The 16874-nt window shown below is 38.9% G+C and overlaps 1 protein-coding gene across 1 annotated transcript in view; it reads right to left on the bottom strand.

The window, feature by feature from the left end:
• usp43a (ubiquitin specific peptidase 43a) overlaps positions 1-16874 on the bottom strand; it is a 137486-nt gene that overhangs the window by 30138 nt on the left and 90474 nt on the right. Inside the window, exons 7-8 of the mRNA XM_034689029.1 lie at positions 15465-15633; positions 10712-10823 (exon numbers count right to left, since the gene is read on the bottom strand). Coding sequence (XP_034544920.1) covers positions 10712-10823; positions 15465-15633 — 281 coding nt within the window. The remainder of the gene's footprint in view (positions 1-10711; positions 10824-15464; positions 15634-16874) is intronic.

Raw genomic sequence — 16874 nt, 5'->3', positions numbered from 1 at the left:
TTTAACATTGATTTTTAAACAGCAAACACAACAGCAAGGTAATGATTAGGGTGTGAAGTCTGCTATCCTGATTTATAAATCAATGACAGATGTTTTCTGTAGAATGTGAGAAACCATTAAGAAACAACAGACAATACTGAGGTGTATTCTCCTCAAACAAAAGTTAAAAAATGTGTTACTCTGTCCAGAAAAAATAGTTATGCATTTCAACTTATTCACACACAAACAAAAAAAATGCTGGGGGAAAAACAAGCATTTTTATAAGGACAGCTACTTTAAATATCCCAGTGTTTTCTCTGAGGAAAAGCAAAGATGAATGCTCACAGTGGAGATAACACTTGCACATTATGTGAGACAGTCTCGCTTTGAATAGTGTCACCTCATATTCAAGAGTTCAGAGAGGCAATGATGCAAGAGATGTCATTGCAATTTTCTGATGGGGGACGGATAACACAAATGGTTTCTTAATTTAGCAGCAGTACCAATCAGTTAATTAATCTTTACTTGTATGGCGCCAAATCACAACAAACATTATCTCAAGACACTTTTACAAACATAGCAGGTCTAGCCTATGTTAAATTATTAACAAAGACCCAAAATCAAGACAGGGTAAGACTCAGTCTTTGTCATCTTAATCCAACATGAGTAGAGCACTTTTCAGCATTTAGCAAGTTACAGTTGCAAGGAAAATGTTCCTTTTAACAGGCAGAAACCTCGAGCAGAACCAGACTCATGTTAGACGGCCATCTTCCCTGACCGACATATACTGAAAAGATATTTGAAAAAAAAGTTTTTAAGTTTATTTTCCTTTGCATAGTCATACGCATGCACGGCACTAAGCACGGAGGATTACAATAGCAAAAAGGCAACTGAGAATAAATCAGTAGGGATTTGCAAGACAGTCCAGCTGCAGACCTCCACTCTGAGCTCACCTCCACCGTCAGATGGAAGTGACGTCAGGATTAAGAGAATGGAGGTCTGCAGCTGGACCCCTCTCGGTTTTTCTGCGTTTTGATTACCTTGGTTAACCTGATTCCTCAATAGTGTTACATTGAAAAAACATAAACTCGTGGGCACGACCTTTTGGTCTATTGATCTCGACCCCTTTCATTTCCTCATGAGAGACACAATTGTTTCATTTGCACTACAGTCCTATCACAACCTCTGTGTTTACATTCATTGTTGTTTCAACCGTAAAAGGGGGATAGAGGTAGGATAAATTCAAGGTTTAAAGATTCACAGCAGTATGATTAACTTCATATTATATGCAACACATGAAGGCAAGATATGTTCATTTAATTTTGTTTCATGTTAACTATTTTATGGTTATTTTGTTATAGTTTGGTGTAGTTTGTGTTATATGTGGACCCTCCTGTATTAAGACACTGAGATGAGACTTCCGGTAGCCGTTGTCCTTTAGTGGTAGTCATGGCAACAGCAAACAATCCCGAGCCCACATCTGATTACAACAGACAAACACAATCGAGCACCGAGCACTCGATCAAAATACATCACAGTTATTTTTTTTTTTTATGCTGATTAAAGTGATTCCAACAGTTCATAGCTAATTGCCTTATGCTAAACTTTCGAGACGTTGTTTTACGTTAGGCAGGCATATTTTATCATGTACAATTTATGTTAATGTTTTATGCATTCTCTTATCATAAAAATAGTGCTGTCACCCTGTTCAATGGGAATTACAAAGACAAGAGTTTCTGTCTGACGATAGAGGAGGAGGAGCTGGAGGAGCCAAAAGACGGCTGAGACTGCAAAGGAGGATTAGATTTACATTTACAGTATAAAGCACCATTCATACAAAGAGCAATTCAAAGTGCGTTACATAGTTGAAAACAAAAACCAGAACAGTAACAATCAACAAAAACACACAGCAAACACTTAGGACATTTACATTTTATATGCAGCCAGTTATGTTTGATCTACTCTCTCTATATCTCTGTACTTATGTAGCTTAACGTACATAGTAAATAGTGTTGGTTATTATCATTTATTTAAATTAGGAGGTATTATTCTAAATAATCTGGCCTCCTTCACTGCTCTGAAGTCCGTAACTTGCAGAGTTTTAAGGCTGATTTATACTTCTGCTTTGAATCAACGGCGTACCCTACGCCGGGGATCTGTGTAGCTCCCGTACCTACGCCGAGGCCTACGCACGTAGCTGACATGCACCTTCTCCAAAATGTAACTACAAGTAGAATCGACGCGGACTGCATTCCCTGTGATTGGTCCGCTCGGCGGCTTTGTCTCTCCGGCATTCACAGCACTTCTGTGTATTTCATCTCCTCCTCTCTATTCTTCATGTAATAATGTCTGTATGATAAACAGCAACATGTATCAGCTGTAGATTAACATAACACGCTCTGAATCTCTGTGGAAAAGTAAACAGAGATCGTAGCTGGGCCAGAAGCAGGTGACCGGCTATCAGAGAGACCGCAACGCCCTCATGCGTTTCGGCGGAGAATTGCTGCGTGACACGGACACATCAATGCACAAGTATGTGGGGCTCATGTCCGCGTCAGCCCCTGCTGCGTAGGGGAGACGCAGAAGTATAAATCAGCCTTTACTGTCCCGCCCGGACACAGAATCACAACTGATCTTGTCTTAACCGAAATGAACCCTTTAATCATTTCATTCATCTCAGAGCTTCTTCACAAGGATTAAAACTCACACATTCTCAAAGATTAAGATTCACACAATCTTAGTCATGTTTAGAGAACAACATGTGTCCAAGACTACTTCTAGAGGCTTTAAATTTATACCAATTGATGTTGTGGCCTCAGTTGCAAAACCCTGATGTTACCAATCACCTAATGAGCAGGACAGGCCAAAGAATCACTCAGCTGTGTCTTAAGACTCTTACATCCCCATCAATTTAACCACGATCACACCTGACAATGATTACACAAGTTATTTGGCTTCTTCTGTGAAGGAACATGCAATAAAACCGAGAAATAGACACTCTTCTGTTGTCTGCCCTCAGGTTGCGAGATATTACCACATCATAAAGCCTTTCATTGGTAATAATAATAATAATAATAATAATAATAATAATAATAATAATAATAATAATTTTATTTGTAGAGCACCTTTAAAAACCAGGTTACTAAGTGCTTTACATTGTCAGCAAAATAAAACAGGCAGATCATAAAAACACACAAGTCAAGATAAAGAAATAAAACATATTTTAAAAGACATAAAATTCCCCTAAAATAAATCTAAAGGAATACAATTATTTTAAAATATATTTCTTAGTATTTGGAATGCACAGTAAACCTCTGCCCGAGGATCTCAGTGTATGTGTCGGCTCATATATAGGGTATTAAAAGGTCTGCTATATAGCTCGGAGCAAGACCATGCAGGGCTTTAAAAGTAATCAGTAAAATTTTAAAATCAATTCTAAAACATACAGGTAGCCATTGCAAGGAAGCTAAAACCAGAGAGATGTGGTCGAATTTTTGGGTTCTAGTTAAAACCCTGGCAGCTGAGTTCTGTTCAGTCTGGAGAAGATGTAAAATCGTCTGTGTCTTCAAAGTTAAGGTGGTAAAAACACGACTGTGCAAGATTTGTTATATGATGTTCAAACATTAAATTGCCGTCAAACCAGACGCCAAGAGTCTTTGCAACAGGTTTTATGTGATTCACCATTTGACCAGCAGATGGCAGTAACTGCTTGGTCATGTGTGGTGGTCCGATTAAAATGATCTCTGTCTTGTTTGAGTTTAATTGTGAAAAGTTTCTTGACATCCAGCTCTTTATTTCTGACAAGCAATTGTTCAGTGAACTCAGCATGCCTGGGTCTGTGTGTCTGATGGGCAGGTATAACTGTGAATCATCTGCATAAAAATGAAATAAAATACCATGCTTGCTTATGATGTACCCCAGGGGCAGCATATACAAGGAAAAAATTTAATCTGACCTAAAACCGACCCCTGAGGCACACAATACTTCACCTCAGTAAAACCAGAAACACACTTATTTACAGACACACAGAACCTTCTATTATTAAAATAACATTTGAACCATTCTAAAACCGTACAAGAAACCCCTACCCAATGCTCTAATCTGTCGGATAAAATGTTGTGGTCTATAGTGTCAAAGGCTGCACTCAGATCCAGGAGCACAAGGACTGAGCACATGCCTTTATCTGCAGCCATTAAAAGGTCATTAGTGACTTTAAGTAGTGCCGTCTCTGTGCTGTGATGCTTGCGAAAGCCAGACTGGAATTTTTCAAAAGTCTTGTTATTTCCCAGAAAAGAGAGGAGTTGTTTGGACACTACTCTTTCTAAAATCTTTAAAATAAAAGGTAACTTAGAAATGGGCCTATAATTCTCGGGAAGGGAAGGATCCAGTCCAGGTTTTTTTTAACAAGGGTTGGACACAGGCATTTTTAAAATAATCAGAGACACAACCATTAGACATGGAGCAATTAAAAATGGAAAGCAGCCAAGGCCCCACAGAATCCATTACTTTCAGTAAAAACCTTGTAGATATCACATCAAGAGGGCTGGAGGACACTCTCATACGTGATACTATTTCTAAAAGTTCATCTAAAGTAACTGGATAAAACTGATAGAAGGGATTAAAACCGTCGTGTATAGTAGGGACGTCAGAGTAATTAAAATCAAGAGTGATAAAGGCTCTGATAAAATCCACTTTCTCAGTAAAATATGATAAAAACTTCTCACAGTCAGTGTTACTAAAAACCTGGGCAGGAGGGGGCTCTAGATTTACAAGTTGATCGACCATTTTAAATAAAAAATGTGGGTTGTGTTGATGAGTAAAAATCAATTCAGAGAAATACTGTGCTCTTGCACTCTTAACCAAGGTGTTGTATTGAGATAAAAGGTCTTTCATGATGTTGTAGGGTACTTGTAAGCCAGTTTTCTTCCATTTGTGCTCTGCCCTTCTGCAGTTCCTTTTGTTATTATGGATATTTTTATTAATCCAAGGCTGCTTCCTTTTGGCTGACTTACACCTTACTTTAAAAGGTGCGATGGTATTTCAAAAGGACAAACACGTCAAGTTAAAAAGATGGGTTAAGTCATTGGTGGGTGAATGTACGGGTTGGTGAGGGCATTGGCTTTCAAATACTTGGCAGAATTTTGCCGCACTATGTTCGTGAAAGATGCAGCACAGTGAGTGGGGTGGAACAGTGTCTACAGCTGGTGAATCACAGTAAAAAACTACACATTGGTGGTCAGATATAGTAAAATTAAGTAATGATATGGAAGATATTGTCATTCCCAGGGTAAAAACATGGTGCAGAGTATGACCACGATTACGTGTTTGTCTGTTCACATGCTGTTCGAAGTTAAAAGGCGTAGTGATGTTTAAAAAATCTGCTGCGTAATGATTATTTGGGTCATCATCATGAATATGAAAATCCCCACATAAAACAACTCTGTCATAATTTAAAGCAAGAGTGGATACAAATTCTGGGAGTTCTGCTAAAAAGCTGCCAATAGGTTTTGGAGGACGGCATATTAATACAAATACAACTGTATGAGGACCACACAGTTTAAAAGTGAGCGCTTCAAAGGAAGAAAATTCATCAAGGGCGATTTGATGACATTTAAAACCTTTTCTAAAGATGCAAACTATACCAGCACCACGACCAGTGGCCCTGGGTTGGTTAAAACAACTATAGTGAGGGGGACACAGTTCAACAAGGTGGCTAAAATCATTGGTTTGCAACCAGGATTCAGTTAAAAAACTAAATTCCAAGCTGTTAGAAGAAATAAAATCATTCATAATAAAACTTTTGTTTGATAGGGATCTCACATTAAAAAGGGCCATTTTTAGTGAGCCTGTGTTGGGAGTTGGAGGTGATTGATTTTCAATGGTCTGCAATAAATTATACGGGTTTCTGCATGATGAGACTGTGTTTCTTCTGGTAGTGGGTCTGTTCGTTATGATCACCGGGATTTGAGAGACGGCACTAGTGGGAGGCGGGGTTTTACATCTGTAGTGCAAAGTGCTGGATGACAGTGGCACTGAAGGGGTCTGTTCTGTGACAGGTGCGGTGTCCAGGTGTGCGGTATGAGTGATTAGTCAGGGGTGTTTGAGAGTGGAGGAGGCATGAAAAATGTTTGCTGCAAGGGTGCGGGAGCCAAGTGGACTGGGGTGAATGCCATCCCTTATAAAAAGTGCACAGCTATTTTCAGGTCTTTCCAGAGATGTTCAATCTGGTTTAAGTCCAGGCCCTGGCTGGGCCACTCAAGGACATTCAGAGACTTGTCCTGAAGCCCCTCCTTTGGTATCATGCCTGTGTGCTAAGGATTGTTGTCCAGTTTGTATGTGAAACTTTGCTGCAGTCTGAGGTCCGGAGCGCTCTGGAGCAGGTTTGCGTCAAGATTCTCTCTGTACTTTGCTGTGTTCATCTATCTCTCGATCCTGACTAGTCTCCCAGTTCCTGCAGATGAAAAACATCCCTACAGCATGATGCTGCCACCACCATGCTTCACTGTAGGGATGGTATTGTCCAGATGATGAGCTGTGCCTGATTTCCTCAAGAAATTCAGGAGTTCAATCTTGGTTTCATTAGACTAGAGAGTGCGGTTTCTCATGGTCTGAGAGTCCTTTAGGTGCCTATTGGCAAACTTTCATGTGCTTTATGCTGAGGAGTGGCCTTCTGGAAGGTTCTCCCATCTCCACAGAGGAACGCTGAAGCTCTGTCAGAGTGACCGTTGGGTTCTTGGTCACCTCCCTGAACAAGACCCTTCTCTCCCGATCGCTCATTTTGGCTGGCCCGCAAGCCCTAGAGAGAGTCCTGGTGGTTGCAAACTTCTTCCATTATGTATGATGGACACCACTGTGCTCTTTGGGCCCTTTAATGCAGCAGACATTTGTCTGTACCCTTCCCCAGATCTGTGCCTCGATACAATCCTGTCTCTGAGGTCTACAGACAATTCCTTTGACTTCATGGCTTTGGTTTGTGCTCTGACATGCACTGTTAACTGTAGGATCTTATATAGACAGGTGTGTGCCTTTCCAGATTGGAGTCAATCAATTGAATTTACCACAGGTAGACTCCAATCACGTTGTAGAAACATTTCAAGGATGTCAGTGGAAATAGGATGCACCTGAGCTCAATTTTGAGTTTCAAAGCAAAGGGTGTGAATACTTATGTAGATGCAATATTAGAGTGTTTTATCTTTAATTAAATTGCAAAAATTTCTACAAAACCTTTTTCACTTTGTCATTATGGGGTATTGTGTTTAGATTGTTGAGGGAAAAAAATAATTTAATCAATTTTGGAATAAGGCTGTAACATAACAAAATGTAGAAAAAGTGAAGGGGTATGAATACTTTCCATACCCACTGTATATCCTGCAGACTCATTGCATAATATCACTACAGCAGTGACACGCAAAAAAAATCACAGTCCCCCTGATTCACTGTACATCTAGGAACAAGTATTTGCTACATCCTCCCCTCAACCCCTCAGAAAAGCATTTGAACTCCTCTGAAGCCTCAGCAGCAAAGAAAACAGGCCTGAGTTATTGGGGAGAGGAAACGGTGCAGAATCGGGTAGCTAACGCACTCTGCTGGTTGCAGAAGAGCATTAAGAGAAACAAATGAGTTGGTTTGTAGCAGCTTCAAGCACGAAATGGAAAGAGAACAGTATGATGGTCTTATCTGTCAAGTGGACTATTAAAGGTGGAACTGAGCAGAAACTCCATACGTCTGAGTCATTGAGAGACTTTGAGATTCTTAAATAAAATAAGACAGTGAAGCATCCAGAAGCCTTTACTGGATGATGAATAGGAGCTGTCGAACTGCTGGGTAGAGATGAAAAAACTAAGTCCAGTTGTATCAGAAACAGTAATGAAAATTCACAACCATACAATGCCAAATTGATTCAGCCGCCTATGAAGCAAATGACTGAAGCAAAACCAATATTAAAAAACAGAAAGATTGTCTAGAACTATGGATGAATCACAGTGAAGTAAAAGACAGAGGGAAAGTTTAAACCCCTTACAAATGTACCTGTTTGGTCTGGGAAAAAAATACAACAAAAAAACAAACAACTCGGGCACTCTTTTGCCAGAGAGGCTGGGAGTCCAGGCGGGAGTTGAGCTAGGAGTCAAGCTGAGAGTTGAAGCAAGAGTCTAGATGGGAAATGAGCCAGGAATCAAGGTAGGACTCCAGCTGGGGGTCTAACTAGGAGTCAGCCTGTTGGCAAGATCCTCTGCAATAACATAATAATACAGCTAATGTTTCATTAATTTCATGTATTGAACTTGAAAGTGTAAAACTTACATTAATTCAATTAACTCATTTATCTTGTTTGCTTATGAAAAACACTGATTTAGCTGAAAGTTATGTCTTGTAGACACTTCACCTTGAATGCTGGATATTACTTCCTTAAGAGCTCTTCAATCTTAAACTGTTCTTCAACCCAATGTGTAACATTCTTGAGAAGTATGTCATCTCCTTTAAGTCAATTAAGCAACCATTGTCATTACAGAGCAAAAATAGAAGTCTTCTGACACATTTCCCAACATTTTATACATTTTCTTTCTGCCTTACCGCACTTCACTGATCATTTTGCACAACACACAATACATAATACACTATTTTCTTTGGACAGAACAGCAGGGCTGAGAAGTAAGAGCTACATTTTGAAATACAGTCATGTTTTCCTTCTTTTCCCAGCCTGAACTGGATCTTGTAATTTGCTAACCAAACCTCTGGGTGGTGCCAAAACATCACTGAGTGGAAAAGGATAGACAAGCAGCACACTGACAGTAATATATCCTCACAATTCATGTCTGTTACGTTATATTGATTTGCAGTACAAACCACAAACCACCCTCTTACTTTTACATCAGACGAAAAAGAGCTACTTTTTTAAACATTTTTCCTTTTAATTATGATTATTATTGGTAAGAATGACGCCCATCAGGCCTGAGAAGTAGCATTTTTAGATAAAACAGTATGTGTACAATTAACCAAAAGGATCTATTGATTGTTATAGAAAAGCACATGAGGAGGGCAATAGGAGGTTAAGTGAATTTGTATCTGGTCGGACCAGCATCTCAATAAACTGAGATAGTGATCAGTAAGCAGGCTGATATTCCTCCTTCTCTTCCTCTGTAGTTCTTTCCTTGTACACTTCAGAGCTGCTTGCTCTGGATAAGACCACCTCAAATATTGCTTGTCATCATGGTGTTGCCTGTGGCAACTCAGCCACCGGCAGAGAGGACAGTGTGTGTGTGCGCAAATGTGCTTGTGAGTGTCTGTGTAATCCAGAGTAAGGCTGTGGTTTGTGGCTTGTGGTGTACAAACACTTGAACTGTGGCTAAACAAACAGGTAAAACTGAAGAGGATGTTTGTTGGGGATCACTGTCACAGTCTGTGGTACAAAGTGAGAGGAGGAGAGGTTGGGATAGAGCTGGTCTTTAACATGTAATATGTGATGACACTTCACAACCATGCAGGTAATGTTTAATGAGCAGGTTGTTCTGGTGAACTGGAGGCATCTTGTGTCCTTTTCAAGGGGTTCCCCCACTCCTTTTTCACACAATTTTAATTTGGGTACTGATTTGTGAAATCCTTAATTGATTATATTTCCTCAATTGAAAATAATCTGTAACACTCACAGTTCGAGCTGCATCAGTAGTAATGGTTCACTGTATAGCCTTCTTGAAATTAGCAAACTTTAGCTAGCATTATCTGAACTTTTCAAATTGAGACAAGGTGAACAGAACTACATGAACATGTGCTGCAACTGTTTTAGTGTTTCTGCCACATCACTGTCAAAGCCTGTGACATTTCCTTTTCAATTAAACATTCCTTAAACACAACCATATGAAATACTGTTTTCTGTTAGCTGTGTACTTCATGTGTCATCTTCAGTTTTGGAGATATATCTGTATAGCCTAGAGTTTTTGTGTCTCTTACCTTTCTTGCTTAGTATAAGTAGTTTGACATCAGAAAACTTCAACAAACTTCTTGTTGGGTACGGATAAAAATTGCATCTTGCCTGCTTAAGTCTGTGATTATAGTAGTAATGTGTCCTCTGTAATCACTTAAGTGAATATGTGGATTCAATACATTTCAAATCAAATCAGTGATTTCCTTCTTTCCCCCATAAAATAAAGAACACATTCTTACGATGGGGATTCATATAATTTGGCTGTAGATTGACAATGCTGTGATTAACTGTAATCATCACGTAACTACTCTCTTATGAAGGACTTGAACTGTGTTTTAGTGTGTTTGTATATCTGGGAGTATATGGTTTGCTCCGATGGAACTCACAGCATTTTATCTTTGAACAGAAGTCGTTTCACTGTATAAATGATACAAGGAATTAAAACAGGCTAAAACTAGGATATCTATTTTGCTGTCTCTGCAAAGCAATGAGCTCTTACTGATTAACCTTAAAAATGTTAAACAAACAAGAATCTGAAAGACATTTTGAAAAGCTATGTGTGGTTCAACCTTTGTCTTTGGTTTAAAATGAGAGAAAGAGAAATAGAACAATTGCAAAGAACAGACAAGCAATTTAAACAGAACCTTATCTTAATGAAAATTGATCAAGCTCTGAGGTTACTTCTGCTCCATGCTACTATTTTAATTTGGTTCACAGGTGTCAAGAGGGTTTAAGGCACTGCAGAGTTGAAGTGTTCGAGCCTCTGAACTGAGTGGCTGACATGTTATTGGTTGTATGGGGTGCGGGCATTACCTGAGCCTGAGATCCATTCAGCATCAGATAATAGAGCTTGCTGAGGATGCTCTGCTGCAGCTGGTCCCAGGAGACGCTCCTGTCCTCACACATGAGAAAGGGGGGTCCAAACCTGAGAGGGGAGGAGAGGAAAGGTAACCAATGATGGCAAATTCAAGCACTAAAAAATGTAAATACCATTCTGTAGATTTAAGGTGCTGCACTTTTCCAAATGGCAAATACCTAATGCATTTTATTCAGCGTAACCCTGTACTGGTGTTTCACAATTAAAATCAATGCATTCCTCAGCCCTGTCTTTTCAGATTGATCAACTCGGTAAGACATCCACTCTCCAAAGCAGGATGAATTAGTTTCCAAGAGGGTTGAGCTTGTTGAAAGTGCAGAAGGTACCTGTGTAAAGGTCAGTGGAACTTATTTTGACATCACCACATCTGTCAAGCTGTCAGGTGTCTAGTGCATCAAGGATTTACCTGCAGAGCTGTGTCCTGTACTGACAGCTAAAAGTGACTTTGTGTGGGGTCAGAGAAATCTGTCTGTATAGCAGCAATGCATTAATGCCTTATGAGTATGCAGTCTGTCTGTCCATAGGTTAACCTATGGCTTATGCTCACCCTAGAGGTTATTATATGTGAGGGCTATGAGGAGAAGTAACTGAGGAAGCATTGATGAGTAAAAGATAGGGGTACTTCATACACATAAATCAGCATGGAAGGAACTAACTATTATAACAGAAAGCATGCAAGGCATCACACACAGCATTTCCCCAATCACCAGAAATGCTCATTATATAAAGAGAACAAAGTCAAACAGGTACCGTCAAACGCAGAGTGAGCATCAATAACAACTGATTCTGAGCATCGTGATTAACATTATTATATTTTCTAACACAACAGAATTGTTCTCCTGTCTGAGCAGACACAGAGTGCTGTCATGTAGCGTTTTTTTCTGTCTCCTTTAATAGTTTGATTGGCTTTAATTTGTTCTTTGGGGGAATTAAATGTTTTAAGTGTTTACAAGGCTTTGTAAAGAGACAGAAGAGCTAAGACTTCAGTGTTGTAGCAAATTTTCATATTTCACCACCAAACTAACTGTCGAAGTGAGACTCTCCCTGTGTGGGTGTGTTCAGGTTCCAATTCATATACAGTATGTAATGTCAAATATTTGTGTGTACAGTTGGTCTTTCTGTTGCATTCTGGAAAAGTAATAAAGACAGGGAAATGTTATTTCTGGAAATATTTCTCAGTTTTATAAAGTAAAAATGTACTTTATTCAGTCAACAATTTGCATAAGACTGAATCAAAAATAATCAGATCAGATTAGATCAGATCAGATTGGATTGTTCGGTGTACTTGTCCCTAAATCCCTTCATTACCATCATGACTTGGATCGGGTCTTCTTGTAAAGGAAAGATGCACACCATTAAAATTTCCCTAGGAAGTAGTAGGATTTAACAAAACAGGGTCAACCAACTAAGATTTGATACATTCTGGTTATTTATGGCAGCAGTACGTTAACTACAATCAGTGTAACTGGGCCTTGTGGCGGGTAAATCAATGACACATCAAACATAACAAGATTTTTTGAATGCCTGTCTTTGTAATGTCTGTTGACCACTGTGCACTTAGCAGCAATGTAAGCTCAGTCTTACTGCTGTCAGCTGAGAGTAAAAAGTCAGTTTTTTTATGCCAATAATAGTGTAAGAAAATCTGAGCCCCCCTTGATAAGTTAAGAGCACTAACAATGGAAGCGGGAACACTTTCTTTGTACACAATAAGCCCCTTAGCATGAGAGGATTACTGTCTGCCCTCGGTGAATGAATACTTTCATTAAATAATGCTTTGTGTTGCAAAGCACAAATGACTTATAATGGGTTCAGGACCATTACAGTTACTTAATTATACAGCAATTTCCTGAAGTCTTTGAACAAACCTGTCAGAGTACTGTGGGGATGAGGAATAAAATGTAAGAAATGTGTTTCTAAAACAGGATAAAAAAACACAGACCAGGTAAGCATGCACCAGGTTTAACCTTCCTGCACAAATGAAGGGATGGCTAAGCTTAACCTAAAGTAGACACACTATACTAAACTAGAAAGTCTACCAATGAATTCATACAGAGTGGAGGTAGTCATTGGTAAATTGGTTTGTGGGCTAGCATTTTAAGGTCAAGTGCTTGGAGTTGGTTGTCCCTAACTTGTTTTTGGATCCAATGTTTAAGTTTTCAAAGCCTCTGCAAGTAATTTTAATTAACACCTTTACCAAGCCTTAATATGACCTGCTTAACAAACAAGATCATCAGTGACAAGACTGAATACTATACAGTATATTGTTATTTCTAATGCATGAAACTGCTGCTGTGGTGCAGGTGTCAGTGATTAACAGCACACAGCTGAAACAACCTTCATTTTTTTTACATTCATCACTGAATAGATTCACAGTGAGAGATACATGTAACATTTAACACTACTTATTGATGTACAGGAAAATATTAGCATGAAGATCAGAGTTGATAACCTTAGTTAGTTAATATCCTAAAGTTGTCCACAGGGGGGCACCAGAATAGACACATACTTAAAATTCCTCTTAGTAGCTTTAAGTTGTCAACTAAATCTAGTGCTAGCTTCTTCATTTAGCAAGTAGTGTTCAAATTAGTGGTAATTGTGATAACTTAAGTGGTTAATTTTATAATAAATTAGGTTATGTCACTTAATCAGTACCTCAAGTGTTCAATTGTTTAAGGCTTGTTGATACATGACCCTCCTCCTTAGTCTTCATATTTCACCATAAAAAATGTAATCACACAAAATGCAACGATAATTCTCACCATACAAGAAATCAAAACTACATGAAAGACTGGATTAAAAGCCATGACCCAACATGTTATCAATAGAAAGAAAGTACTCTATAGAACATTTACTTCTTTATCAGTACTGAATGATCCCACTAAACCCTGCTCTTGCTATAATGTCAAGTGGAATAAATTGTAAAGTCAATGGCAGATAATCATGCATTTCTATGGATTGTGTGCAAAAGACAGTAACATCATTGGCTTACCTCCGACAAGACATGAGGATTATTATCTTTGGATATCTTGGATGAGATCAGAGAATTTCATCTCTGTTTTGTGTGTGATTCAGCTCCCTGGGGAACATTTTTTTCTGACAGCTCATGTGTGAGCAACAAACAAAAATTCTCAAATCAGCAGTAGCTGGAATACAGCTGTTTTATGCTGTTTGGTCCCGCTGTGTTGTTTCTGTTCAGAACAGGCAGTCTAAGTGCTTTGTGAAGTAATGGTGCTGCTTTTTTTTGTTTGGGTAATATGTGCCAACTGATATGACTATGCCTTTGCAAGTTGAGTGTTGAGTGGTCGCAATACCAGTTTTGAACTTTGTTACAATGTAAGAACAAATCAAACAGTACAGATACCTGTTTTGATATAATGCCAACAAATAAATGAACTCCTAGGCATCAAAATTTGTTAATTTTGTTGAATTACAAGTCACTGAACACAGACCAACATTTGATACACATTGATTCATAATTAAAGATTACATTGACAAGATTTTCTTAAAAATAATATTGAGTCTTAATAAAATATTTCCAGAGAGTTATCTGTAATAATCCAGAGGAGGTGTAGTGGTGTGTGTGACTGCAGACAGTGTATTCTCTGTCTGTATTTCCTCATATCTCTTTCAAATGTAGTTATTTTATGGGCGTTAATTATTGTGTTATAACATGAATCTTCTTGTAAACAGTCTGCAGGTTAGAACTAATAGAAAACCTACAGGGACGAGGGCTCTACTCTCTTCTTTGTCTGTCTGCAACAGACATATAGGTAACATGCTTGTCTATATCAGTAGCTAAAGGAGCTCACAAAATGCCTGTAATTGTCGACCTGTGAATGATAACAGCTAGCGGTAAAGTGGCTGTGATGGAGGGCGGAGCAGAGAGACATACAGCAGGCCAGAAGAAGCGCAACTTTAGCAGCAAATTATTCAGTACCTTATTGCATGTTTGTGCAGAGGCTACTGGACGTTTGTGGCGTGTCCTTTGAATCATAACCGCCAGGGAAATCTCTCTCTCTCTCTCTCTCATTTGCTCATGGCAGCCTCTGGTTGAAAATATGACTAGAGACCTGTTTTTGTCATAGGCCTTTGAGATATTTGATATTATCGGGCATAAAAAGAACTGATACTGTTTCGTTCAGTAGCACATGGTATTTAAAAGTACCAAAAATGTTGACAACCTTAGTTAAGTGCTTCTATTTGAGCAAAGTGCTTCATTCAGTCTCACGTTTCTGCACTTTCAGCTTTTATCTCCAGCTGAACAGGAACTCAAGCTGCACATGCTAATTAAAGCTGCCTCGGTTTTGGCATTCTTGCAGAAGATATACAGGTCAAAGTCAAACAGAAGTTGGGAGTTGACATTGAGATAGCACTGGATTATGAAATTGGAAAAGAATAAACATGATTTATACATATAAAAAAGTATTCAGAAGAGCAGGAGGAAGAATGTCTCTACATCTCTAAAAAGTGTCACAGAAAAATAAAAAAAAGTCTCAAACCTCAAAAAGAAATTCCAAGTGAACTGAATTTGCTGCAATGTGCAAAAACATCTCTATACAAGAATAGATTCTTGTAACTCTACGACTGAATTAACTGAGTCTGAACTCGATCTTAAATCAAATCCAAACCATCAATAAAAACTGAACCTACAACAGTAACAGTCTGAGAATCCATCAGACCACAGCTCACCTGACAGCCTGCTGGCCACTTCCAGCTGTGTTACAGATGAGGAAAAGGACCTTGGAGAAGCCTCCCTGGTTCAGGTATTCAGAGGAGAGAGTGCCAGATGAGAGCAATCTCTGACCATCAGGTCCAGCCGAGGAGGAGTAGGGGGAGGAGGGGAGGCTGTGGTGATACCCTGAGCAGAGCAGAGGGGAGGAGAAGAGAGGTTTAATAAAATAATTTCACATTGATTCTCCCTTAGGAGCAGCAGGAGAATTACGTCATTGACCACTTGGAACATTTACACACAAACAAGCCATGATTAATCGGAGGTAATAGCTTAGGGGGTACAGACCGCACAACCTCATCTCCATGGAAACATAAACTCTGACATTATCAAAGGATTTAATGAACCAATGCTTGTTTCAACCATACTGTGCAATTAATCATTGCCACCTTCAAACATCACACACAAACAGAATAAACACAGCAAGTGAGTGAGAAAAGATATAAAGCTGAGGAGTTGGTCAAATCCATACACAAGCAAGCATACCAGTGTTAAGACACATACGTACACGACAAATACTCCAGTAGACACACAGTGAGTGTTTGTTTGAGAGTGTTTATTTTTGCATACAAGGTGAGGGCAGAAAAGGCTGCTGATGAGTGACTGGAATTTCTATAAGTAAATATAACTATACATCCAAAAATAACAGGTGCTGAGTAAGAAAATTAAAATGATGACCTTTAAACAAGCTGACAGAACCCAGAGGCTTTGACTACTGTGTTTGTTGAAACTTCAATCAAATCAAACAGAAAAAACAGACAGGAGACACTTGCGGTGGAATTTTTTGCGTATCGGCTGCCCTTTAGACGGACAATTTATCTGCTGTCTGGTTATGTCAGTCATCCATCCCTCTATCTTCTCTGTCACTCCCAACTAACAGACACACACTTTCACACTTGAGAAAAAACCCCACTGTTTTTGTTTCAACTGCATGCTACCATCAACCCTTTGAGAAACTAATAGAGCACCTACGCATAAATTACCTTGAAACCAACTCTGGCTTGTATTTTAAAAGATGCGTCACTCAATAGTAGGTTTTTTATTTACCTTCATTACATTTCTTTTTAGTTAAAAACCTCTTTACTGATGGAAAACAAGCAGACACTTGAAGAAAAGAACACATTCACTTACTATGAATATAACTATACAACCCTGACTCCCTCAGATGACATGTGTGCTTTGAGTGTTTTTACTATTCAGCTTTCAGGAAAAAATGATGACGACCAGGTTTATTTCCAACATTATGCTTGTAGTAAAGAGGCTTTTTAATTACTTTTTCAATATTTGTTAAAGACCAATTATTTCACGAAACCCTGACAAGAATAGTTTGTTCTCTAACTAGAGTCCAACTGATTGAGATTTTGAAATGA

Source organism: Notolabrus celidotus, chromosome 7 (assembly GCF_009762535.1).
Source record: "Notolabrus celidotus isolate fNotCel1 chromosome 7, fNotCel1.pri, whole genome shotgun sequence".
Classification (NCBI taxonomy): domain Eukaryota; kingdom Metazoa; phylum Chordata; class Actinopteri; order Labriformes; family Labridae; genus Notolabrus; species Notolabrus celidotus.
This window is presented reverse-complemented; position numbering and strand designations above follow the sequence as displayed.